The sequence below is a fragment of the Pristiophorus japonicus genome, chromosome 18, assembly GCF_044704955.1.
Source record: "Pristiophorus japonicus isolate sPriJap1 chromosome 18, sPriJap1.hap1, whole genome shotgun sequence".
NCBI lineage: Eukaryota > Metazoa > Chordata > Chondrichthyes > Pristiophoridae > Pristiophorus > Pristiophorus japonicus.
This window is the reverse complement of record NC_091994.1, coordinates 18045584-18072735: the sequence shown is the minus strand read 5'-3', so window position 1 is coordinate 18072735 and position 27152 is coordinate 18045584. Positions and strand designations below refer to the sequence as shown.

Here is a 27152-nt window from a genome sequence, read left to right as displayed (position 1 = left end):
TAAGCATATTATTAGTGAGTAGCTGCGACTCCTTCCATCACTTTACTGGTGATGGGGAGAAGGCTGATAGGGTGGCCAGATTTAGATTTTCCTGTTTTTTGTGAATGAGGCATACCCGGTAAATCTTCCACATCGTAGGGATGATGCCAGTATCATAGTTGTACTGGAACTATTTGGTTAGGATAGCAGCTAGCTCTGATGCACATATCTTCAGCACTATCCTGATGTTGTTAAGGTTTAAAGCCTTTACTGTGTCCAGTACACAGTAATTTCATTGGAGTGAACCGAATTGGCTGGACCTTCATTAAAAAGGTACATTTTGTGATTGTATGCTCTCAGTGGGCGAGGCTTAATGCTGAGGAAATGCGATTGGAAAGCCTTTTTTAAGTCTGTACCATACAGGAGACAGGAAAGACCGAGGGGTGTAGAGAATTTCACAATGACAACTGCAGTACAGATAGCATTTATTTATGATGTCCAAAAATAATACAAGGTAAAAAATATCCATTCTGCTCAGATAGTTTCATAAACAGAGATCTATTCCATAAGATAATACTTTGCATTCATTATGACCTACAATATCCATCATTATTAATTTTTTTGAAAAAATATTTTAAGGATGAATCTTCATTGTTCAGAATGAAAAGTCCAACAAAGGCGTAAAAGGTACAATTGAAAATCTAAATTATACTCTTCTTTGTGAGAAGGTTTACATTCTAATAGACTTATGTGAGAATCTTTGTGTAAAAAAACATGCCTCATTTATGTTAATACTTCACCCCAAAATTATTTCTGTACTTGGACCTTCATTACTAATAGATGGGGCAAACTCTTCCATTACGATGTTAGTGCATTTACATTTTGCATGAAGATTTCTCTCCAGTATTTCAGTGGGAGCATTAGCCCGTAAGTTTGAACAGGCTAATACATTTCATATGAGTACTCGATAGCTCAAAGCATGATTTCATTCCAATAATGTTTGACATATAGAAATAATCTTCAAACAGTAATTTTCACAAACCAAAACATGTTCTACAAAACAAGGATAACATAAGCATGTTAAAATATAAAATTCCTTGTAACTGCAAACATTTAAGTTGAGTTGGAGATGGCTACTATAAAGTGGGTTGATAATGCACTGTGTGTTATGAGTTAACAAGGCCATTTATGTGAACTCCTGCTTACTATTTCAATGAAGGTACTGATCAGTTTATTTTTAAAAAATCAGACCAATCATTCATTGTTAATATCACACAATGCAATTTCAACCCCAAAGGGTTTATTAGTATATACATCTTTCACCTAACATGATTGATAATATATTCCAAATGAGGCTAGTGGTAGGATTGAAACAGCTTAACACCGTTGAGATATAATACGAAATACATCCATTTTTACAGTTGGAAATGTGTTCGAAAAGTAGCAAACTTTGTGACAAATAATTATAATTACATCTGATGGATATGACAAACAATAATAAGGTATAAATAAAATGGGAGTACTTTCTTCATTGTTTTTCTTACAATAAATATATGGTTTGAGTATGTACAATATAAACATAACAGGGTTGAAATTCCTCTTAGTGCACGGAGAATGTGTTAAGTGAGAGTTAACTCCTCTATTAGCTGTAATGGATTCAGAGTTAACTTCTCTATTAGCTGTAATGGATTCACAGGAAAACACAATTTTTGTCAATGATTGTTATGGAAAAATGGACTACTCTTAATACACAATGCAAAAGGCTATTGGAGGAAACTTGCAATAAAGGTGCTGAGGCAGTTGTGGATGAACTCAATAGGCAGCTAACGGGCATAAGTAGCGCACAGTGGGACAATTGAATTGTGCATTATGCAATTTGCAGCGCTCGTGCAGGGAAGATGAAAATCTTGAAGTTCTGTTTACAGAAAATGCCCTGGAGATTATCGCACATTGTTCAAAGGCCCAGCAAAGCACCATCGTCTGGGAAGAACAGTAACTTACAATTACAGAGCACAGCAGGCGTGGAGGCCAATCACACAGACAGTGTCTGTGGTGCTGGCCACACACCGCACATGGAAGGATGTACACACGCTGCCTGACCTGAAGAATGTGCAACGCTATGCAGTGAGCAAGCAACTGAATGACTCAAATCTGCCATATATGGATATGAAAGGACTTTGCAGCCGTTTGCTGAGTCAGATTGACAAAGAGTAATGCAAACCTACATTTATCAAATATTGCAGTGAAAGTAGAGCGCAAAGAAAACTAACAAAGACTAGTATGTGAACAGGCAATGTATGAAGTTACAGGTCAATAAAAAGAATATGATAATAACCAAATAATCTGTTTATGGAGATGTTGGCTGAGGGATTAAAATTGGCCAGGACACCAGTGATAACTCCCCTGCTCTTCTTCGAAATAGTGCCATGGGATCTTTTATGTCCACCTGAGAGGGCAGACCATGCCTCGATTTAACATCTCATCAGAAAGATGACACCTCCAACAATGCAGCACTCCCTTAATACTGCACTGGAGCATCAGCTTGGATTATATGTTCAAGTTTCAGGAGTGGGACTTGAACCCACAGCCTTCTGACTTAGAGCCAAGAGTGCTACCCACTGAGCCACAGGTGAGAATGATTAATATCTAACGATCATTATGCACACCAAGAAGTGACAGCACAAATACATTCAGCTATGTGTTTGCAGTTCAGCCATCTAGGTAACTCCCACCATCTTGGTAACTCAACCTGTACAATGCTGTACATGATATTATATAGGCTATGCTGCAGTGCACTTTCAAATTACACAAGAATCTAGCATTCAATGCATTCTGTGGTTCTCTTTGCAAAAGAAAGTAGCCTTCAATGGGTACAAGTATCTGCGGACTAGTTATGCTGAACAACTAAAACCCCATTTCAAGGAGACCATCATGAGGATCACACACTGGAAGACCATTGAGGATCTGGACAACTGGATGCGATAGCCAAGCTCCTGTTTGTACATTTATGTTTGGTTATTTAAACTCCAGTAATAAATTTGCTCTGTACTCTGCTGAAACTCTGCCATTACTCTCTGTTGTTTTAGCAGCAGTTTTTACTGGGTATAATTAAAGGGATGTGCACATGACATCTAGCCTGAACAATTTAGCACAAGCCCCTTTAATTACTCATTAATCAGCCCTTGGAAGGGAAAAAAATTGTGCGCAGATCTACGCATTAATACATGTGACAACGAATCAGATACATGAGCAGTTTAAGGAGGCGGGGAAAGAAGTGAATGGATGTTTTGTTAGCGCTGAAGTGTCAAATGACTATGCATCAGCGCTCACATAGCAAAGGCATCACTCGAATGCCCAGAGGAATTTTTGCCCCAATGTCGTTTTCTTCTCTACTTATAACTTCTTTATTCATTATAAACTACCATCCAAGGAGAAGTTTCGAAAACACCATATTCTCATGATTGTCTCCTTTTTGCTTGATACCTTCTTGCGAAGCTGCAAACAAAAGCATACAATTAGTACAGTGCTGGGAAACATAATTGAACGCAGAAATGTCAAAGTTTCCTAAACTACATACCACATAGCACGTAAGATTACAGCTGTGTGTTAATATGGTGTGCAGTTCAGTGTCGGTGTTCAGGCCGAAGTAAAACCCAGGGGAGTCATTTTGAATTTTCAAAATTGTGTAAACATAGAAACATAGAAAATAGGTGCAGGAGTAGGCCATTCGGCCCTTCTAGCCTGCACCGCCATTCAATGAGTTCATGGCTGAACATTCAACTTCAGTACCCCATTCCTGCTTTCTCGCCATACCCCTTGATCCCCCTAGCAGTAAGGATCTCATCTAACTCCTTTTTGAATATATTTAGTGAATTGGCCTCAACAACTTTCTGTGGTAGAGAATTCCACAGGTTCACCACTCTCTGGGTGAAGAAGTTCCTCCGCATCTCGGTCCTAAATGGCTTACCCCTTATCCTTAGACTGTGACCCCTGGTTCTGGACTTCCCCAACATTGGGAACATTCTTCCTGCATCTAACCTGTCTAACCCCGTCAGAATTTTATATGTTTCTATGAGGTCCCCTCTCATTCTTCTGAACTCCAGTGAATACAAGCCCAGTTGATCCAGTCTTTCTTGATAGGTCAGTCCCGCCATCCCGGGAATCAGTCTGGTGAACCTTCGCTGCACTCCCTCAATAGCAAGAATGTCCTTCCTCAGGTTAGGAGACCAAAACTGTACACAATACTCCAGGTGTGGCCTCACCAATGCCCTGTACAACTGTAGCAACACCTCCCTGCCCCTGTACTCAAATCCCCTTGCTATGAAGGCCAACATGCCATTTGCTTTCTTAACCGCCTGCTGCACCTGCATGCCAACCTTCAATGACTGATGTACCATGACACCCAGGTCTCTTTGCACCTCCCCTTTTCCTAATCTGTCACCATTCAGATAATAGTCTGTCTCTCTGTTTTTACCACCAAAGTGGATAACCTCACATTTATCCACATTATACTTCATCTGCCATGCATTTGCCCACTCACCTAACCTATCCAAGTCGCTCTGCAGCCTCACAGCATCCTCCTCGCAGCTCACACTGCCACCCAACTTAGTGTCATCCGCAAATTTGGAGATACTACATTTAATCCCCTCATCTAAATCATTAATGTACAGTGTAAACAGCTGGGGCCCCAGCACAGAACCTTGCGGTACCCCACTAGTCACTGCCTGCCATTCTGAAAAGTACCCATTTACTCCTACTCTTTGCTTCCTGTCTGACAACCAGTTCTCAATCCATGTCAGTACACTACCCCCAATCCCATGTGCTCCAACTTTGCACATCAATCTCTTGTGTGGGACCTTGTCGAACGCCTTCTGAAAGTCCAAATATACCACATCAACTGGTTCTCCCTTATCCACTCTACTGGAAACATCCTCAAAAAATTCCAGAAGATTTGTCAAGCATGATTTCCCTTTCACAAATCCATGCTGACTTGGACCTATCATGTCACCTCTTTCCAAATGCACTGCTATGACATCCTTAATAATTGATTCCATCATTTTACCCACTACCGATGTCAGGCTGACCGGTCTATAATTCCCTGTTTTCTCTCTCCCTCCTTTTTTAAAAAGTGGGGTTACATTGGCTACCCTCCACTCCATAGGAACTGATCCAGAGTCAATGGAATGTTGGAAAATGACTGTCAACGCATCCACTATTTCCAAGGCCACCTCCTTAAGTACTCTGGGATGCAGTCCATCAGGCCCTGGGGATTTATCGGCCTTCAATCCCATCAATTTCCCCAACACAATTTCCCGGCTAATAAGGATTTCCCTCAGTTCCTCCTCCTTACTAGACCCCCCGACCCCTTTTATAACCGGAAGGTTGTTCGTGTCCTCCTTCGTGAATACCGAACCAAAGTACTTGTTCAATTGGTCCGCCATTTCTTTGTTCCCCGTTATGACTTCCCCTGATTCTGACTGCAGGGGACCTACATTTGTCTTTACTAACCTTTTTCTCTTTACATATCTATAGAAACTTTTGCAATCCGTCTTAATGTTCCCTGCAAGCTTCTTCTCATACTCCATTTTCCCTGCCCTAATCAAACCCTTTGTCCTCCTCTGCTGAGTTCTAAATTTCTCCCAGTCCCCAGGTTCGCTGCTATTTCTGGCCAATTTGTATGCCACTTCCTTGGCTTTAATACTATCCCTGATTTCCCTTGATAGCCACGGTTGAGCCACCTTCCCTTTTTTATTTCTATGCCAGACAGGAATGTACAATTGTTGTATGAATCAGCTGCCCATATACATCTCTCCCAATTTTCATTTCTAACGACTTCAATGCATCAGGAGAGATGTATGAGGAGGCTAATCATTGCATAGAATTTGTATTTTCAATATTACCATTTGTAGCAACCAAAGCAATTCCTTTACATTAGTGATTACTGCACTATAGCCTGAAGATTCCAAATCCACATTTGACATTTCATGTTAAAAGTTTCTTACTTTGCATTGGTATCTGCAAAAATAATTTTCTCAATGTTCCTAATGTACATGATAAAGGAGCATTGAAGACATATGCAGCTATGAAACATTTAAGAAATCCATGGGGTTAGAAATTAGTCTGGACTCGTTTTAGCCCAATGCCTACCTCTTTCATGAGGTGACCAATTTGTCCAAGAGGTTCGGGATGCCTAAAAATGGGCCCCACGAATTTGGCAGTGGGTGCAACACCTGCGCAAATTGGATTGAGGCCGTTCTACTGCTAAATTGGTATGCACTGCACCCATTTTACACCCAACAAATGGGCGCAATGCATAGCATTTGCTACCCGTATGGTATTTCCAAATACATATAAAATGTCAATTTTATCGTTTATTTTTAATTTACAAAACTGCAGTACCATTTTCTAACCTATGCATTTAAGCTCTGAGACAGTTGATAAACACAGTTAACTTACAGTTGCATCTTCCATAGTGGGCAACACCAATGGATTTTCCCAGCAAGCAAGTAGCACGTCTCAAGTGGCACACACTATGATAGGTAATACCATTGTTCCCACAAAGCGCTTGCTCAGATGACAATGGTTCCGGGCATGGCATCACTCTGCACATCACACAGTGCGCGCTGTGAGTTTGGTCTATCACACACATGGAGGTGCCAGGGCATAAAACCTGCGTGCAAGACTCTGGAAAACATTTGTAATATGCAACGGTAAGTAACACAAGCAGAAGACTAAAAAAGTGCTGCATTCGATGTCAATAAATTAAAACTTAGAATGGATGCAGCTCAGAACTATTTACAATCTATATTAACGACTTGGAAGAAGGGACTGAGTGTAACGTAGCCACGTTTGCTGATGATACAAAGATGGGAGGAAAAGCAATGTGTGAGGAGGACACAAAAAATCTGCAAAAGGATATAGACAGGTTAAGTGAGTGGGCAAAAATTTGGCAGATGGAGTATAATGTTGGAAAGTGTGAGGTCATGCACTTTGGCAGAAAAAAAATCAAAGAGCAAGTTATTATTTAAATGAGGAAAGATTGCAAAGTGTTGCAGTACAACGGGATCTGGAGGTACTTGTGCATGAAACACAAAAGGATAGTATGCAGGTACAGCAAGTGATCAGGAAGGCCAATGGAAGTCTTGCTACAGCTATACAGGGTATTGATGAGGCCAGACCTGGAATACTGCATGGAGTTTTGGTTTCCATATTTATGAAAGGATATACTTGCTTTGGAGGCAGTTCAGAGAAGGTTCACTAGGTTGGTTCCGGAGATGAGGGAGTTGACTTATGAGGAAAGGTTGAGTAGGTTGGGCCTCTATTCATTGGAATTCAGAAGAATGAGAGGTGATCTTTTCGAAACGTATAAGATTATGAGTGGGCTTGACAAGGTGGCTGCAAAGAGGATGTTTCCACTGATGGGGCAGACTAGAACTAGAGGGCATGATCTTAGAATAAGGGATCACCCATTTAAAACTGAGATGGAGGAATTTCTTCTCTTGGTGTTGTAAATCTGTGGAATTCACTGCCTCAGAGAGCTGTGGAAGCTGGGACATTGAATAAATTTAAGGGACAGTTTCTTAAATAAGGGGATAAGGAGAGCGGACAAGGAAGTGCAGCTGAGTCCATGATCAGACCAGCCATGATCTTATTGAATGGCGGAGCAGGCTCGAGGGGCCATATGGCCTACTCCTGCTCCTATTTCATATGTTCGTATGTAGAATGAGGTGTATGTATCTTAGTAAATTATAATTTGCATTGCCCACTAAATATCAATATTACCGTGAACGGCCGAATTTGCAGTTGTAATAACAGCGAAACTGTCAGCGTTCGTCATTATTACAATCGTCAATCTAACAGTATCTTCTGGAGTACGCACATGCGCAGTTAGACGTGGGAATCCAGAAGTTGCTCGGTCATTCCCTGCTTGGCCACAGGGTACGCTACTGAGCTCTCCGGAGCTGGCAATCAATTGAAATCACTGAACTGATGAAAATTTTCGCTTTTACGCAGAATATCACTGGTAAAAACCCACAAATGAACTAAGTCTTGTTGAATGAGATGTAACTGGGTTTTTAAACAGTGTACTGAGTCATAATTACTGTTGAACAACCGCTCTAACCCTGAAAAACTAATTTTATATTTGTGGAACGTCCAATTTTTCCATTATGATAAATATTAAAAAATTTTTTAATAAAGTAATTTTTTCTAAAAAGTTTGTTTATGATATTTCAGCTTCTGCATTAATCCCATATGTATGTCCCAATCTTTATTCCATTCTCTGTAAAATGATTAAAATGTGAAGAAAAATCGGTGCATTTTATTTCCTGGTTTTGCTGTCTATGAGAATTCTTCAATGCAATTGGCTGCTTAGCCAGCTTGATGACATCACTGTTGCTGGCGATCGTTAAGACTTGGCGCCAGATTCAAATTAACGTCGGGAGAGGTGAAATCCACGCCACAGAGATCGCTAGATTTCTGAGGCCAGCTTTCGTCAAGGTCAGCGGCGAGCGCCATCACTTCAATGATGAGCGCAAAATCCGGGCCAATGTTTTAAAGTCATTTTTGAATTATGTTAACTGCAGTATCATAAAATGTACGTATTATCAATAAAAATAATTTGTATCATTATTCATTCTCCACTTCTCTGAATTCGGAACATTGATTTGGACATTTTATGACAACAGCTTTTCATGGCATTAGCAGCGGGGAGGGAGAGATGTTAAAATTATGTTACTATAAATCATTTTATGAGCAATTTTTTATTGCTTTGGATTTTATTCATTAATACAGTTTTATTAAATCCAACCAACCAAAACATGTTTTCCATTTGCACTACTGTAAATAAACCGATCCAAGTATATTACACTTCAATAAAGAACTCAATCAATAAAATACTTTTTGTTTGCAAACGCTTTGTATTGAAAGGATGTTTATATTAATTGTGGATTTACAGTAACAGACTGATGTTTTCTATTACTGACTGGCAAGTCTGTTTCACCACAAATCTATACCGTAAACTATAATCGTCTACTCCTGATAAGTCTTCGTTTTCACTCAAAATTAGAATTATTTAGTCATGTAAATTAAGTAACTTAAAAAACATAGGAAAGTTGGAAATTAATGCAATAAATGGAATAGCAGATGATCTGAATTAAGTGATTTTAAATTAAGTGTTGACTGTACTAATATTCTATTTATTACCAAATATAATTCCGTCAATTATTTGCAAAAAGTGACGGCATGGTGGTAAATGAAGACTAGGGTACAAAAATCACATTCGATGGCATGTTACAGCTTGACAGCAAATCCAATGCTGGCAACATTATTACTTTGGTCAACTATTGTGTCAGAAACTTGTATACATAAGCACGTAGTTCGCGAGCGGAGTCATCTACAATGACCTGTGTACTAAAGTTTATGGGGCCAATTTTCCATCGACCCTTAGAATGGCGCACCTCCATGAGATCCGCCGACTTTCTGGAACAAAAAGCGGCCAAATCCTTACCATGGTATTCTCCACGATCATCAGGCCTCCTTCGGACTCGGCGGAGCTCAGCAGAACCAGCGGGGGGGCCTCCTGTGCTATGTGGGAAGTCAGGGACGCTTCCAGTGTCCCTGATGACTACATATGCGGGAAGTGTATCCTGCTGCAGCTCCTGACAGACCGCATTGCTGGAGCTGCGGGTGGATTCACTCTGGAGCATCCGCGATGCTGAGGATGCCGTGAATAGCACGTTTAGTGAGCTGGTCTTACCACAGATAAAGGTTACACAGACAGATATGGAATGGGAGTCCAACAGGAAGAGCAATGGAAGGAAGGTAGTGCAGGGGTCCCCTGCGGACATCCCCCTCCAAAACAGATATACCGTTTTGGGTACTGCTGGGGGGATGACTCATCATGGGAGGGCAGCAGCAGCCAAGTCCATGGCACCATGGGTGGCTCTGCTGCACAGGAGGGCAGGAAAAAGAGTGGGAGAGCTCTAGTGGTAGGGGATTCTATTGTGAGGGGAATAAATAGACGTTTCTGCGGCCGCAATCGAGACTCCAGAATGGTATGTTGCCTCCCTGGTGCAAAGGTCAAAGATGTCTCGGAGCGGTTGCAGGACATTTTGGAGGGGGAGGGGGAACAGCCAGTTGTCGTGGTTCTTATAGGTACGAAGGATATAGGTATAAAACGGAATGAGGTCCTACAAGGTGAATTTAGGAAGCTAGGAGTTAAATTAAAAAGTAGGACCTCAAAAGGTAGTAATCTCAGGATTGCTACCAGTGCCACATGCTAGTCAGAGTAGGAATCGCAGGATAGCTCAGATGAATACGAGGCTTGAGGAGTGGTGCAGAAGGGAGGGATTCAAATTCCTGGGACATTGGAATTGGTTCTGGAGGAGGTGGGACCAGTACAAACTGGACGGTCTGCACCTGGGCAGGATCGGAACCAATGTCCTAGAGGGAGTGTTTGATAGTGCTGTTGGGGAGGGGTTAAACTAATATGGCAGGGCGATGGGAACCTATGCAGGGAGACAGGGGGAAATAGAATGGGGGCAGAAGCAAAAAATAGAAAAAGAAAAGTAAGTGGAGGGCAGAGAAACCCAAGGCAAAAAACAAAAAGGGCCACATTACAGTAAAATTCTAAAGGGGTAAAATGTGTTAAAAAGACAAGCCTGAAGATTTTGTGCCTCAATGCGAGGAGTATTCGTAATAAGGTGGATGAATTAACTGCACAGGCAGCAATTAATGAATATGATATAATTGGCATTACGGAGACATGGCTCCAGAGTGACCAAGGCTGGGAACTCAACATCCAGGATATTCAACATTCAGGAAGGATAGACAGAAAGGCTGGTTAAAAAGGAAATTAACGCAATAATAAGGAAGTACATTAGCTTGGATGATGTGGAATCTGTATGGGTGGAGCTGCGGAATACCAAAGGGCAGAAAACGCTAGTGGGAGTTGTGTACAGACAAACAGTAGTAATGAGGTTGGGGACAACATCAAACAAGAAATTAGGGATGCATGCAATAAAGGTACAGCAGTTATCATGGGCGACTTTAATCTACATATAGATTGGGCTAACCAAACTGGTAGCAATGCGGTGGAGGAGGATTTCCTGGAGTGTATTCGGGATGGTTTTCTAGACCAATATGTCAAGGAACCAACTAGAGGGCTGGCCATCCGAGACTGGGTGATGTGTTATGAGAAAGGACTAATTAGCAATCTTGTCGTGCGAGGTCCCTTGGGCAGAGTGACCATAATATAGTAGAATTCTTTATTAAGATGGAGAGTGACACAGTTAATTCAGAGACTAGGGTCCTGAACTTAAGGAAAGGTAACTTCGATGGTATGAGATGTGAATTGGCTAGAATAGACTGGCGAATGATACTTGAAGGATTGACAGTGGATAGGCAATAGCAAACATTTAAAGATCACATGGATGAACTTCAACAAGTGTACATCCCTGTCTGGAGTAAAAATAAAATGGAGAAAGTGGCTCAACCGTGGCTAACAAGGGAAATTAAGGATAGTGTTAAATCCAAGGAAGAGGCATATAAATTGGATAGAAAAAGCAGCAAATCTGAGGACTGGGAGAAATTTAGAATACAGCAGAGGAAGACTAAGGGTTTAATTAGGAGGTGGGAAATAGAGTATGAGAGGAAGCTTGCCGGGAACATAAAAACTGACTGCAAAAGCTTCTATAGATATCTGAAGAGAAAAAGATTAGTGAAGACAAATATAGGTCCCTTGCAGTCAGATTCAGGTGAATTTATAATGGGGAACAAAGAAATGGCAGACCAGTTGAACAAATACTTTGGTTCTTTCTTCATGAAGGAAGACACAAATAACCTTCCGGAAATACTAGGGGACCGAGGGTCTAGTGAGAAGGAGGAACTGAACAAAATCCTTTAGGCGGGAAATTGTGTTAGGGAAATTGATGGGATTAGAGGCCGATAAATCCCCGAGGCCTGATAGTCTGCATCCCAGAGTACTTAAGCAAGTGGCCCTAGAAATAGTGGATGCATTGGTGATCATTTTCCAACAATCTATCGACTCTGGATCAGTTCCTGGAGGATAACTAATGTAACACCACTTTTTTAAAAAAGGAAGGAGAGAGAAAACGGATAATTATAGACCGGTTAGCCTGACATCAGTCGTGGGGAAAATATTGGAATCAATTACTAAAGATGAAATAGCAGCGCATTTGGAAAGCAGTGACAGGATCGGTCCAAGTCAGCATGGATCTATGAAAGGGAAATCATGCTTGACAAATATTCTGGAATTTTTTGAGGATGTAACTAGTAGAGTGGACAAGGGAGAACCAGTGGATGTGGTGTATTTGGACTTTCAAAAGGCTTTTGACAAGGTCCCACACAAGAGATTGGTGCGCAAAATTAAAGCACATGGTATTGGGGTAATGTACTGACGTGGATAGAGAACTGGTTGGCAGATAGGAAGCAGAGAGTCGGGATAAACGGGTCCTTTTCAGAATGGCAGGCAGTGACTAGTGGGGTGCCGCAGGGCTCAGTGCTGGGACCCCAGCTCTTTACAATATACATCAATGATTTAGATGAAGGAATTGAGTGTAATATCTCCAAGTTTGCACTAAGCTGGGTGGCGGTGTGAGCTGTGAGGAGGACGCTAAGAGGCTGCAGGGTGACTTGAACAGGTTAGGTGAGTGGGCTTATGCATGGCAGATGCAGATAAATGTGAGGTTATCCACTTTGGTGGCAAAAATACGAAGGCAGAATATTATCTGAAAGGGGAGGTGCAACGAGATCTGGGTATCATGGTGCATCAGTCATTGAAAGGTACAGCAGGCGATGAAGGCGGCAAATGGTATGTTGGCCTTCATAGCTAGGGGATTTGAGTATAAGAGCAGGGAGGGATTACTGCAGTTGTACAGGGCCTTGGTGAGGCCTCACCTGGAATATTGTATTCAGTTTTGATCTCCTAATCTGAGTAAGGACGTTCTTGCTATTGAGGGAGTGCAGCGAAGGTTCACCAAACTGATTCCAGGATGGCAGGGCTGACATATGAGGAGAGACTGGATCGACTAGGCCTGTATTTACTGGAGTTTAGAAGGATGAGAGGGGATCTCATTGAAACATATAAAATTCTGACGGGACTGGACAGGTTAGATGCAGCAAGAATGTTCCCGATGTTGGGAAAGTCCAGAACCAGAGGACATAGTCTAAGGATAAGGGGTAAGCCATTTAGGACTGAGATGAGGAGAAACTTCTTCACTCAGAGAGTTGTTAACCTGTGGAATTCCCTACAGCAGAGAATTGTTGATGCCAGTTCATTGGATATATTCTTCAAGAGGGAGTTAAATATGACCCTTATGGCTAAAGGGATCAAGGGTATGGCGAGAAAGCAGGAAAGGGGTACTGAGGTGAATGATCAGCCATGATCTTATTGAATGGTGGTGAAGCTCGAAGGGCCGAATGGCCTATTCCTGCACCTATTTTCTATGTTTCTATGGAGCCAGGTCCTGGCGCTGAAAACAGTGCCCGGACCTCTGCACATGCGTGCTAGAGTGTGCGCGCATGTGCAGTATCTCCTCACCCCCAGATTCTGTGTGCATGTGCTGCAGGCTGTGTGGGAGGGGCCCGAAGCACGCCGCCCCTAGCCCTGACCGAATGGGCTCCCCGCCGCAACCTGCGTGGGAACAGACGGCAATGTCTGTCACAGGAGGCAGGAGATCCCGGGAACAGAAAGCCAAACAATAAAGGGAGAAGGAGCTGGCAAAAGTGACCATCAAGAAGGAAGATGGCTGAGGCCATCGAGTGTTCCTTGGGACTGTCTCGGAGATGTTTGGGAGGGCGGGGATAGCAGGAAAGCAAAGAGATTGGGGGCAAGACGTGAGTAGAATGGGACCTGGGCAAGCTCGTATGTTTAACGTTGCCCCCCCCTCCTCCTCCTCCTCCTCTCTCCCCTGTTGTCCTCCCTTCCTCCTCCTCCTCTAGTCCCCCTCCTCTCCCCTCTCCCCCCCTCCGCTCTCCCCCACCCACCCCTCCTCCTCTCCCCTCTCTCCCCCTCCTCTCTTCTCCTCCTGCCCCTCATCGGCGGCCCGCTGCCTTCCCTTCACATAAAGGTAGGACTTCTATTTTTTATTTGTTATCGATTGATTGATAGCTTATTACTTTGGTCTTGATGCTTTAGGTGCAGGGTTCCTTCCATTTTTTATTTGTTAATTAATTGCTTATTACTTTTTGTGCTTTGTAAGTCTTGGTGCTTTCCTTGTATTTTTTATTTGTTATTGAATGCTTATTTTTGTGCTTTGTTTAGTGCTTGGTGCTTTAAATGTACTGTTTTGTTTAGTGCTTTGTGCTTTAAATGTACTTATGCTTCTTCAATGTTGTTGTGAAGGTGTTTAGTGCTTTGGAAAATCCTCGAACTTCCCTCCCCCCCCCCCGCCATCTCTGGCTACCTGCACCTGATTTCTAAAGTGTCCGCAAGGTTTTTCTGATCGTACAAAAGTGGACACATACGCTGGCCTAAGTTCGTTTGGTGTAACTATTGGCTGTCTAAACTTAAATGGCCAAAACAGGCGTAAATGACTGGTAACGCCCCCTTTTGAAAAAAAACTGAACTAAAAAGAAACTGAACTAACTCACTTAAACTGGAGCAAACTAAATGGGGAGAATCGAGATTTTTAAGATACTCCAAAAAAAACTAGTTGCTCCAAAAAAATAGGAGCAACTCCTGTGGAAACTTGGCCCCTATATTTCTATCACATTTGTACCACGTTGCCATTTAAAATATCCCTGTTTGACAGACCATTGGATTTCATCACTGTAAACGGTCTGGTTTATTCAAATTAATAATAAAACTATATTTATTTTAATGCCGTTTATAAACAATATCTAAACCCAGGATCTAAAGTCAACAGTTCAGTAAAAGAACAGAGGTCCAAAATTTAGAATGGCTGTTTTTCTCTGTAGATGTATATACCCATAATATTAATAATTAACAACAAAAAATGTGTCTGATCTGCTGTGTTGCTTGACAAGTGGTGATCTTCTCACAAATTATACATGGATCAGAAACAGTGCACAAAATAAAATAAAAATTCTAAACCCTGAATGTGATCTCAAAATATTACAACAGTGACTACACTCCAAATGTACTCCATTGGCTGTAAATCGCTTTGAGACGTCCGGTGGTCATGAAAGGCGCTATATAAATGCAAGTCTTTCTTTCATATTCATATACATTATTGAACAGTGCACTATAAATAATTCATTTCAAGACAAATATATATACACAGATTGAGCCCAATGATTCTCAGTCAACCCATACGGAGGAAGCACAAATGGTGATCGTGCACTCCCCTCATTACACCAGGCCATCCCCGTCATTAGGGAACACCATCTACAGAAACAGGTCCCCTTAACGGGAGAGGGAAGGAATGACCTATAATGGTGGGAGACCTAAAATGGTCGGACAAGCGACCTAAAATTTGCAGGAAAACTGAAATAAAAACATACTTTTGCATTCTCCTTGATACTGCACTTCTAATTCTGGCAGTCCTCTGCACTTTGCCAAAAGGAGACCGCATTCATCTTTGTAGACTTTACCGTCAGTTCCACACACAGGTACCTTCTTTGTGACATTTGAACAGTCAGGCGCACAGATGCATGTTGGCTTGTTGTGCTTATTCATTTTGCAAATCTTCCCAGGTCCACAGTCCACACCCTCACAAGTTTCTAAAGTGAGAGACAAAAAAAAAACCATAATGAAGTAATAATACTGACGTGCCAACTTGACAATGGTGTAGACTTTCACCAGAAAACTACAAACATGAACTGTAACATTGTGCCCATTTTAAACTATCAGTAAGTTCATGGAAAAAAAAAAAGTCCAAAAGCGTATCTTCGTTCAGAGAGCCACATTGGATCAATTTGGATTATATCAATTTTTTGATGTTGTTGCATAAAGCTGGCCAATGATGATATTAGTCACAGTTTTTTGAATGCATCCACGGGTCCGCACTCGTAGTATTTTGGAAAACAGTGGCAGTTATGTCAGGTGATATAGTTTGTGTGTGAATGGCTGGCTGATTACCTGTACATTTGTATAGTAGCTGTGGGCTTGGGCTGGGGGCTGTGGGTGTGGGCGGGGGGGGGGGCAGTTTGGTACAATCGGTATGATACGACCGACTTTCTCGCAGGACTGTTTTCAACAAGATATCTCATGGGACACAATATCACTCTGCTACAGTCACTGCTTTCTATTCGAATTTCAGGCAAAAGTGTAATGTATGCATCTATGAGTATGCTCACAGATTTGTCGAGCTGTTGCACTGTGAGTGGCTTAGCCTGCAACGTGATGTTCACAAGACTCAATAAGACCCCATTCAGTTGGGTCCAGGCCATCCACGAGGAGGCATGCAGTTGTGAGCCTAGCAGATGAACTGGTAATGTGTAGTGTGATTGTTAAACCTTTGCCAACTAGTTCTTAATAGCAATGTGTTGCTAGAAATTCTTATGCAAAGAACCCATGAAGCAAATACATTACTAAAAGCAAAACAAAAAGGACACCGTGAATGAAGAATTAATTTTATTATATAATTATGTGTTTATTGGTCTTTATACTTAGAAAAAGTATAAAGACCTTAGAAAACCACTACCCCAATCTACATAATGCCATATAATCCTAATATCACAAAAATCACTCAATTGCTCACATATGTCCATAAATTGTTGTCTTGAAAAAATAATATAGTTCAACATGTAATTTCCTTTATAAGGAAACAGCCATAGCTTCATCACAAATGTAATCAGTTGTTCGGAGTTACTTGTGCTGACATTGGCAGCACTTTTGGAAGCAATCATTAATGAAAATTGAAATAAAAGTGTTTATACTGCAATTGAAGTTTGAAGCTATGAATTCTGAAACAAAATATTACCTTGAAGGTACTGCCAATACTGGCAGCCTGAGCACAGTTTTGTTCCAAGTATAACTCATTTTCCTGTATAATTTGTTCTGGCAATTGAGAGCACTACAAGTGTCATTCATTTTCTGTACTGTAATATAGCACTAGCTAAAAGGATTGTATGTGTATTCCATCACTCTCCTGCCTGGCATCCCACCTTCCACCCTCCATAAACTTGAAATCAAAAACTCTGCTGTCCGTATCCTAACTCGCACCAAGTCCCGCTCACCCATCACCCCTGCGCTCGCTGACCTACATTGGCTCCCGGTTCGGCAACGCCTCAATTTTAAAATTCTCATCCTTATTTTCAACTCCATCATGGCCTTGCCCCTCCCTATCTCTGTAATCTCCTCCAGACCTACAACTGCCCCCAATTCTGGCTTCTTGCGCATCCTTGAGTTTTATTGTTCCACCATTGGTGGCCGTGCCTTCAGCTGCCTAGGCCTGCTCTGGAATTCCCTCACTAAACCTCTCCTTTAAATCGCTCCTTTAAACCTATCTTTTTGACCAAGCTTTTAGTCACCTGTCCTAATATCCCTTTACATGGCTCAGTGTCAAATATTGTCTGATAATGCTCCTGTGAAGCACCTTGGGATGTTGTTTTTACTACGTTAAAGGCGCTATATAAATGCAAGTCATTGTTGTCTATGAAATGTAGTGCACGACCAAAGCTAATATGCAATTCGATAGAAATGAGTGTGTCATTGTACTCATCAATGAGCAGGTTGACATGGGAGGTATTATTCAATAAAGATGGCGCAGCTCGCAAAAGTTCTCAGTATGATCCATCTGTTCACCTCAATGAATCTTATAATCAATAATAAATCACCATATTAATCCGTTTTTGTAAAAATGCACATTAGGAATCTGGAATTTACTGTCATTATATGTTAAATAATCAAGCTAAAACATTAGTAAGACACCACTATTAAAGCCACAGTGGTTGTGTTCTATTTTCCTTTATACTGAATGTTATCCTAATATTCAAAGAAAGAGTAAGAAATTAATTGAAGGCTGCCACCTTTTGCTCAGTCCAAAACTGGAAAGAACATAAGAAATAGGAGCCGGAGTAGGCCATTTGGCCCCTCGAGCCTGCTCCGCCATTCAATAAGATCATGGTTGATCTGATCTCGGCCTCAACTCCACTTCCCTGACCACTCCCCATAACCCTCGACTCCCTTATCATTCAAAAATGAGCGAGAGTGGGGCTTATACCTGGAACCAGCAATGTATGGATAGAGGCACGAATGGAACTGCTCACGTGCAGGCAGAACATTTATAAAATGCAGCAACTGAATACAAAGCTTTTGCTGTCAGGGTTCCAGTTATGAGAATTCCCAGGCACCCACCTTCTGAACTGGACTGTTCAAAACCAGATGGTTGGCCATTCTACATAAGAGTTTAGAATTATAAACCTACCACAAAAGGATGTTATGGGCTGGTATTAATGTGCACCTGAAGAATTCATAATTAATCAATATGGATTGAGCTACAATAGGTTATGCTTCATAAACTTACTGAGGAAGTAACTATATTATAAAGTGGGACATGTCCATCGAGTGTAATTTACTTTGACTTTCAGAAGAGACCAGCGAGGGAGTGCAAGAAGGTTCACCAGACTGATTCCTAGGATTGGTGGATTGTCCTATGAGGAGAGATTGAGTAGACTAGGCCTATATTGTCTAGAGTTTAGAAGAATGAGAGGTTCTCTCATTGAAACATACAACATTATTACAGGGCTTGACAGTGTAGATGCAGGGTGGATGTTTCCTCTGGCTGGGGAGTCTAGAACTAGGGGGTCACAGTCTCAGAATAAGGGGTCGGCCATTTAGTACTGAGATGAGGAGAAAGTTCTTCACTCAGAGGGTGATGAATCTTTGGAATTATCTACCCCAGAGAGCTGTGGAGGCATTTCATTGAGTATATTAAGGAGTAGATTTTTGGATAATAAGGGAATCAAGGGATATGGGGATAGTGCAGGAAAGTTGAGTTGAAGTAGAAGATCAGTCATGATCTCATTGAATGACGGAGCAGGCTCGAGGGGTCAAATGGCCTACTCCTGCTCCTAATTCTTATGTTCTTAAGTAAGACATCATGTAAAGAACCAAATGTGAAGCTCTTAAAGAAAATTAACATTTATGGAATTAGTGGTAAATTAATTAGCTGAACTGAAAGCTGATTTGGCAATAGAAAATAGGTGGTGATTAATGGAAAAAGATCTGTATGTTGGGCAGTAACTGGTAAAGTTTCACAGGGATCTGATGTAGGGTGTAATGATTACTGATTCACTGAAAGTATCCAGTCAATGTGAAGCTATTATTAACAAGGGTAATTAATCATGCTGATGTGTAGTCCAAGGGCTTTAAACTATAAGTTAATGCACAGTATTGTAACTTTGTTCGATCAGTCTACAGCTGAAATTGCACGGTTTCACAGCGCAAAGCCTCACCAGACTTGAACAGAGGTGGGACCGAGAACTATAACCCTGAGTCACCGACCTGCACTTGCTGCCAGGGATGGTCCAAGGTGGGAAAGGAACCTTGCAATTTCAGATCTGCTACCTTCAAAAATGAGTGGATGCATTGAACGGGGTTTAGTGATGAGTAACACAGAGAATTCTAGAAGTTAGAACTCTTGCGTTTTGAGGAAAGATTTTGAAGAGTTATATTTGTTTTTAATAGGGAAAAGTTTGAGGGAGGGGTTTTAAAATGCTGAGTCATGAGTAACAGATGTAAGTAAGCTTTAAATGAGGACTCTCAGCATTGAACAAAAGGATGAGTACAAAATTAGCATGCCCCAAATAATGTTAATTATTGGAAGATTTTTTCCCAGGAATAGTGGATGTGTGAAACAATCTCCCAGAATAAGCAGCTAATGTTGTATTGACCAGATCCCTTTTTAAAAAAACACATACACATATCTATATAAGAAAATACAAACAGAGATCACTAAATGTTCTATGACACCAAATGGTTCTGAGCAGCTGGGACGACAGAAGTATCATGTCATGGAAAACAAATCGGTCGAAGATGAGGAATGCAAGTTGTAAGGTAGAGAATTAAACTGGAATTTTGCACAAGTACCTCTGGGGGAAAGACAGAAACTTGGGAGAACCTTCCCTTCGGAAATCAAATAAGTTTAGTAAACTCCATGATAAGGTGAATTGTCCATGAGCTGTGCAAAGAAAGGGCTTGAGGGGGGCCAAATAATCATTTATTTTTCTAGGTTTCTGAATTTGTTATGCACATTTGGAATTTCTCTGAGGAGTAACAGATTCTCTTCTGTTTCCAGTGGTATTAGGGTACAAAGGATCTTGTAATGTATTTGCTTCATGTGTCCTTTGCTTAAGAATTCATAGCAACACATTGCCACCAAGAACTAGTTGGTTTATTAGCAAAAAGGTTTAACAATCACACTCCACATTACCAGTTCACCCATCAGGCTCACAACCACCTGCTACATCGTGGACCCAACTGGCTAGGGTTTTAATGAGTCTTGTAAACATCACGTGACTGGCTAAGCCACTCCCACTCAACAGCTCTACAACTATTTTGTTGTATCTGTAAACAAGTGCCCCCGGTTAAAAAGGGGGGGGGGGGGGGCACACTCCAAAATCTTTCCGTGCCCCCTTGTTTTTTTTCGAGAGCACCAAAAGCACAAATTATACAAGTGCCCCCTGGCTAAAAGGTGGGGGTGGGGGGGGGGGGGGGGGGGAGGTGGGGAGGGGCATTAAAACCGACAAACTTAAACAAATTAAACCTTAGATATTGTGGTTCAAATTAAAATTTGGTTGCCGGAGTGATGATGCACTCCAGTCCCTCCGGCGCCCACCTCTCGCAGAAGGCCGCGAGCGTACCGGTGGACACCGCGTGCTCCATCTCCAGGGACATCCTGGCTCGGATATAATCACGGAAGAGAGGCAGGCAGTCAGGCTAAACGGCCCCCTCGACCGCCCGCTGCCTGGATCGGGTGATGGCCCCCTTGGCCATGCCCAGGAGCAGTCCTATGAGGAGACCTTCCGACCGGCCCGCTCCCCTCCGCACAGGGTGCCCAAAGATCAGGAGTGTGGAACTGAAGTGCAACCAGAATTTGAGGAGCAGCCCCTTCAGATATTGGATGAGGGCCCTGCAACCTCGCACACTCAACATACACATGGAACTCGAGCTCCTCTAGACCACAGAAATTACAGGTGGCCCGGGAGCCTGTGAACCGACTTAAAAACTTATTGTACAGGACTGCTCCGTGCAACACCCACCAGGCCAAGTCCCCAATAAATAGAGGGAGGACTCCCACGTAGAGAGCACTCCATTGGGGACCCCCACCTCCTCTCAACAGCTCTACAACTATTTTACGTTGTGATCAGTAATCAAGTTCCCCCTGATTAAAGGCGGGGGGGGGGGGGAACACCAAACACTTTCAAACAAGTGCCCCCTTGTTTTTTTTTGTTTTTTTGATGGTTTTTTTTTGAGGGCACTGAAACACAAATTATACAAGTGCCCCCTGGCTTAAAAAGGGGGGGGGGGGGAACTAAAACCAACAAATTAAACAAATTAAACTTTAAACATAAAATCAAATTAAAATGTGATTGCCGGCAGTGATGATGCACTCCAGTCCCTCTGGCGCCCACCTCTCGCGGAAGGCTGCGAGGGTACCGGTGGACACCGCGTGCTCCATCTCCCGGGACACCCTGGCTCGGATGTAACCGCGGAAGAGAGGCAGGCAGTCGGGCTGAACGACCCCCTCGACCCCCCACTGCCCGGACCGGCTGATGGCCCCCTTGGCCACGCCCAGGAGCAATCCTAGAGGAGGCCTTCTGACCTGCCCGCTCCCCTCCGCACAGTGTGCCCAAAGATCAGGAGTGTGGGACTAGAGGTGCAACCTAAATAATGGAATAGGGGCTGCAACCTCGCACATTCGATAAAAACATAGAACACGGACTCCTCTAGACCGCAGAAATTGCAGGCGGCCTGGGAGCCCGTGAACCGGCTTAAAGACTTATTGCACGGGACTGCTCCGTGCACCACCCTCCAGACCAAGTCCCCAATAAATAGAGGGAGGACTCCCACGTAGAGAGCACTCCATTGGGGACCCCCGCCTCCTCTCACAGCTCTACAACTCTTTTGGTTGGATAACAAAAACAGTTAAGTCAAATGCCCCCAATCTGGGGGACACTCCAAACATTTTTCAACTGCCCTTTTTTAGTTTTCTTTTACTTTTTTTTTTGTGATTTTTTTTTGGGCAATAAAATCATAAATTTTTTTACAAGTGCCCCCTATAAAAGGGGAGGGGTACACTAAAAACCCGGCAATTAAAACAAATTAAACTTTAAAACATATAAAATCAAATTAAAATTTGGTTGCCGGGGGTAACAATGCACTCCAGTCCCTCCGGCGCCCACCTCTCGCGGAAGGCTGCGAGTGTACCGGTGGACACCGCGTGCTCCATCTCTAGGGACACCCTGGCGCGGATGAGGGCACGGAAGAGAGGCAGGCAGTCAAGCTGAACGACCCCCTCGACCGCCCGCTGCCTGGACCGGCTGATGGCACCCTTGGCCGTGCCCAGGAGCAGTCCTACGAGGAGGCCCTCGGACCTACCCGCTCCCCTCCGCACAGGGTGCCCAAAGGTCAGGAGTGTGGGACTGAAGTGCAACCAGAATTTCAGGAGCAGCCCCTTTAAATATTGGAACAGGGGCTGCAACCTCACACATTCAGTAAAAACATGGAACACGGACTCTTCCAGACCGCAGAAATTGCAGGCGGCCTGGGAGCCCATGAACCGGCTTAAAAATTTATTGCACGGGACTGCTCCGTGCACCACCCTCCAGACCAAGTCCCCAATAAATAGAGGGAGGACTCCCACGTAGAGAGCACTCCATTGGGGAGCCCCGCCTCCTCTCACAGCTCTACAAACCTGTGAGCATCCTCACCAGGTGCATACAATACAGATCTCATATCTCATGTTTTGATATACAGAAAAGTAATCAATACAGGTTTCTTATCATCTACATCAGTTATTGAAAGTTGGCATACAGGTACAGCAGGCGGTGAAGGCGGCAAATGGCATGTTGGCCTTCATAGCGAGAGGATTTGAGTATAAGAGCAGGGAGGTCTTACTACAGTTGTACAGGGCCTTGGTGAGGCCACACCTTGAATATTGTGTTCAGTTTTGGTCTCCTAATCTGAGGAGGGACATTCTTGCTATTGAGGGAGTGCAGCGAAGGTTCACCAGACTGATTCCCGGGATGACAGGACTGACATATGAAGAAAGACTGAATCGACTAGGCTTATATTCACTGGAATTTAGAAGAATGAGAGGGGATCTCATAGAAACATAAAAGATTCTGACGGGACGGGACAGGTTAGATGCAGGAAGAATGTTCTCGATGTTGGGGAAGTCCAGAACCAGAGGTCACAGTCTAAGGATAAGGGGTAAGCCATTTAGGACCGAGATGAGGAGAAACTTCTTCACTCAGAGAGTTGTGAGCATGTGGAATTCTCTACCACAGAAAGTTGTTCAGTCCAGTTCGTTAGATATATTCAAAAGGGAGTTAGATGTGGCCCTTACGGCTAAAGGAATTAAGCGGTATGGAGAGAAAGCAGGAATGGGATACTGGAGTTACATGATCAGCCATAATCATATTGAACAGTGGTGCAGGCTCGAAGGGCCGAATGGCCTACTCCTGCACCTATTTTCTATGTTTCTATGTTATCCGTGAAAAATTTAAAGTGCAGGAAAGCCACTTATGTCAGGATTTTTGCAGTGAATGTGAACATATGGCATTATAACTTCTTCAAAAGTCCTTAGGTTGTAATTGTATAAACCATGTTGCAATGTCTTGCATTTAGGCAGTGGTTCTCACTACTTGAACTTACAGTAAATTGTGAAAGCTTCAGATTTCTTTCATATCCCACTCCAGGAACTTGAGCACATAAATCTAGGCTGACACTCCAGTGCAGTGCTGAGGGAGTGCTGCACTGTCGGAGGTGCCGTCTTTCGGATGAGAGGTTAAACCGAGGCCCCGTCTGCCCTCTCAGGTGGACGTAAAAGATCCCATGGCACTATTTCGAAGAAGAGCAGGGGAGTTATCCCCGGTGCCCTGGCCAATATTTATCCCCCAAGCAACATAACAAAAACAAGATTATCTGGTCATTATCACATTGCTGTTTGTGGGAGCTTGCTGTGTGCAACATGGCTGCTGCATTTTCAACATTACAACAGTGACTGCACTCCAAAAGTACTTCACTGGTTGTAAAGCGCTTGCGGACGTCATGAAAGGCACTACATAAACGCGTCTTTCTTTTTATATTCTATTCTTCACTTCTGTGCCTAAGGCAACCTATTTCTTCCATTGCTTTTTACTGCCAGCAGATCATGCTCTGCGTTGTTCATGTAACAAAGGCCCCTTCTTATATGGCCAGGTCGTTAGCCTGACCAGTTGGGATAGGCTAGATCCGATGAGGGTAGTCACCATGCCACTCCCAACAAATGCAAATAATCCCTCTGGATGTCAGGTCAGTATTCAGAGGTCAGATCACTGGTATGCTGCTCACTGGGGATGGGTGGGGTCCTTTCATGTTACTGCAACATAATGCATGTCATGATATAGTATTTTGTTAATTATTCATTCATGGGATGTGGGTGTCACTGGCAAGGCCAGCATTTATTGCCCATCCCTAATTCTCCTTGAGAAGCCTTCTTGAATCGCAGCAGTCCAGTGTGGTGAAGGTACTCCCACAGTGCTGTTCGGGAGGGAGTTCCAGGATTTTGACTCATCGACGATGAAGGAACGGCCGATATATTTCCAAGTTAGGATGGTGTGCGACTTGGAAGGAAACTTGGAAGTGGTGGCATTCCTATGGGCCTGCTGATATTGTGTACTCGCCTATTTCTTCAGGCAAGTGTTATTTAGGCCCACTGAACGTTTATCAACCTTTGCCTTTGAAATTAATTGTTAAAACCGTGTGGGCAGGTTCTCTGGTGGTCAAGTATTGCTTGGGTTTACTTCTCCGACAGGGATGAATTCTTCTCAATAAAATCTCTATCACTATATTTTATAGGAACCATATGACAATAGCAGTGTGCACAGAGCTTAACTCGCTGCAGATGCAGCCCCCAAGCAGTGCTTAGATCAAACAACTTGCCATGTAGTTCTGGTCGAGCAGTACTTGGTCCTAATATTTATTCAACTTCACTGCGTTTTAAGAAAAACAACTTCACTAAAGTAAAAATATTGTAACAGCACTCTTGAAGCTAGATCCATTGAGGCAAATACGCCATTTGTACACCTCACTGTAAAAACAAACTTTATCAGCAGGCAGTTTTGAAGTGGTAAAAATGGTAAACGTTTAGCCATGTGCCAAGATAAGCAATGTGCTGATGAAGTTGTTTGCAAAGAATTCTGTAAAGGATGGGATAAGGCCTCAGAACTCGAAGCCAGATTTCTAGGAGAATAAAGTTTACAGAGAAAATTGTAGAAATGAGGGACCAATCAAAATTTCAGAGGGTTCTGGCCCCTATAGCACAATACAAAAATGAAGTCATTTCATCCATGAAATCCAAGGAACGGCTCCAAAGGAAGCATTTTATGACTAATATTCCACCCAAAAATGATGCCAAAATGACTAAACAGCCCAGTGCTACATCGGAAGACAGAAATGAAGGATAGATGAAAGGAGATGATTTACTGTCATGAAACGTGAAGTACTACTGTGTTTTTAAAGTTTTGGCAAAAATATGCTCATTCCTGCCACTTTATCTCATGTTAGTACACCCATTTCTAATTAAAATATACACTGGAGGTGAAAAATAACTTTCTAATTCATAGAATGTTGATAAGAACATAATAAATAGGAGTAGGCCATTTGGTCCCTCCAGCCTGCTCCGCCATTCAATAAGATCATGGACTTAGCTCCACTTCCCTGCCCCCTCCCCATAACCCTTTATTCCCTTATCGCTCAAAAATCTGTCTATCTCCGCCTTAAATATATTCAATGACCCAGCCTTCACAGCTCTCTGGGGCAGAGAATTCCACAGATTTACAACCCTGAGAGAGAAGAAATTCCTCCTCATCTCAGTTTTAAATGGCTGGCCCCTTATTGAGAGACAATGTCCCCTAGTTTTGGTTTCCACTATGAGTGGAAATATTCTCTCTGCATCCACCTTGTCGAGCCCCCTCATTATCTTATATGTTTCGATAAGATCACCTCTCATTCTTCTGAACTCCAATGAGTATAGGCCCAACCTACTCAACCTATCATCATGTCAACCCCCTCATCTCCGGAATCAACGTAGTGAACTTTCTCTGAACAGCCTCCAATGCAAGTATATCCTTCCTTAAATACGGAGACCAAAACTATAAGCAATACTCTAGGTGTGGCCTCACCAATACCCTGTACAGTTGTAGCAGGACTTCTCTGCATTTATACTCTATCCCCTTGCAATAAAGGCCAACATTCCATTTGCTTTCCTGATTACTTGCTGTATCTGCATACTAACTTTTTGTGTTTCATGCACAAGGTCCCCCAGGTCCCTCTGAACTGAAGCACTTTGCAATTTTTCTCTATTTAAATTATAATTTGCTTTTCTATTTTTCTTCTGCCAAAGTGGATAACCTCACATTTTCCTACATTAAAGTCCATCTGCCAAATTTTTGGCCACTCACTTAGCCTGTCTATATCCCTTTGAAGATTTTTTTTTGTGTCCTCCTCACAATTTTCTTCCCCACCCATCTTTGTATCATCAGCAAACTTGGCTACATTACACTTGGTCCCTCCATCCAAGTCATTAATATAGATTGTAAATAGTTGAGGCCCCGGCACCGATCCCTGCGGCACCCCACTAGTAACTGGTTGTCAACTGGAAAATGATCCATTTATCCCGACGCTGTGTTTTCTGTCAGTTAGCCAATTCTCTATCCATGCTAATATATTACTCCCAACCCCGTGAGCTTTTACCTTGTGCAGTAACATTTTATGTGGCACCTTACTGAATGCCTTCTGGAAATCCAAATACACCACATCCACTGGTTCCCCCCTTATCCCTCCTGCTCATTACATCCTCAAAGATTGTAAACATTTCTTATGGCTGAGCTTTTCTCAAAAGCTTCTCCTAAATCCCATGCTACTAACCTAAGGAATATGTGTCTGTGTATGCTTTTCATTCTAAGATGGTGGTCCAGGCCAATGCAGGAAATTGGGACTACACTGCATGACGTTCTGAGAACATTTTCTACAATTGCTG

At 42.7% G+C, this 27152-nt stretch overlaps 1 protein-coding gene across 1 annotated transcript in view; it reads right to left on the bottom strand.

Moving 5' to 3' along the window:
• Positions 1–462: 462 nt before the first annotated feature.
• Positions 463–27152, bottom strand: part of fstl3 (follistatin-like 3 (secreted glycoprotein)) — a 34900-nt gene continuing 8210 nt past the window's right edge. The window contains exons 3-5 of the mRNA XM_070859712.1: positions 15466–15684; positions 6436–6663; positions 463–3474 (exon numbers count right to left, since the gene is read on the bottom strand). Of these exons, the coding sequence (XP_070715813.1) occupies positions 3398–3474; positions 6436–6663; positions 15466–15684 (524 nt within the window). The 3' untranslated portion in view covers positions 463–3397. The remainder of the gene's footprint in view (positions 3475–6435; positions 6664–15465; positions 15685–27152) is intronic.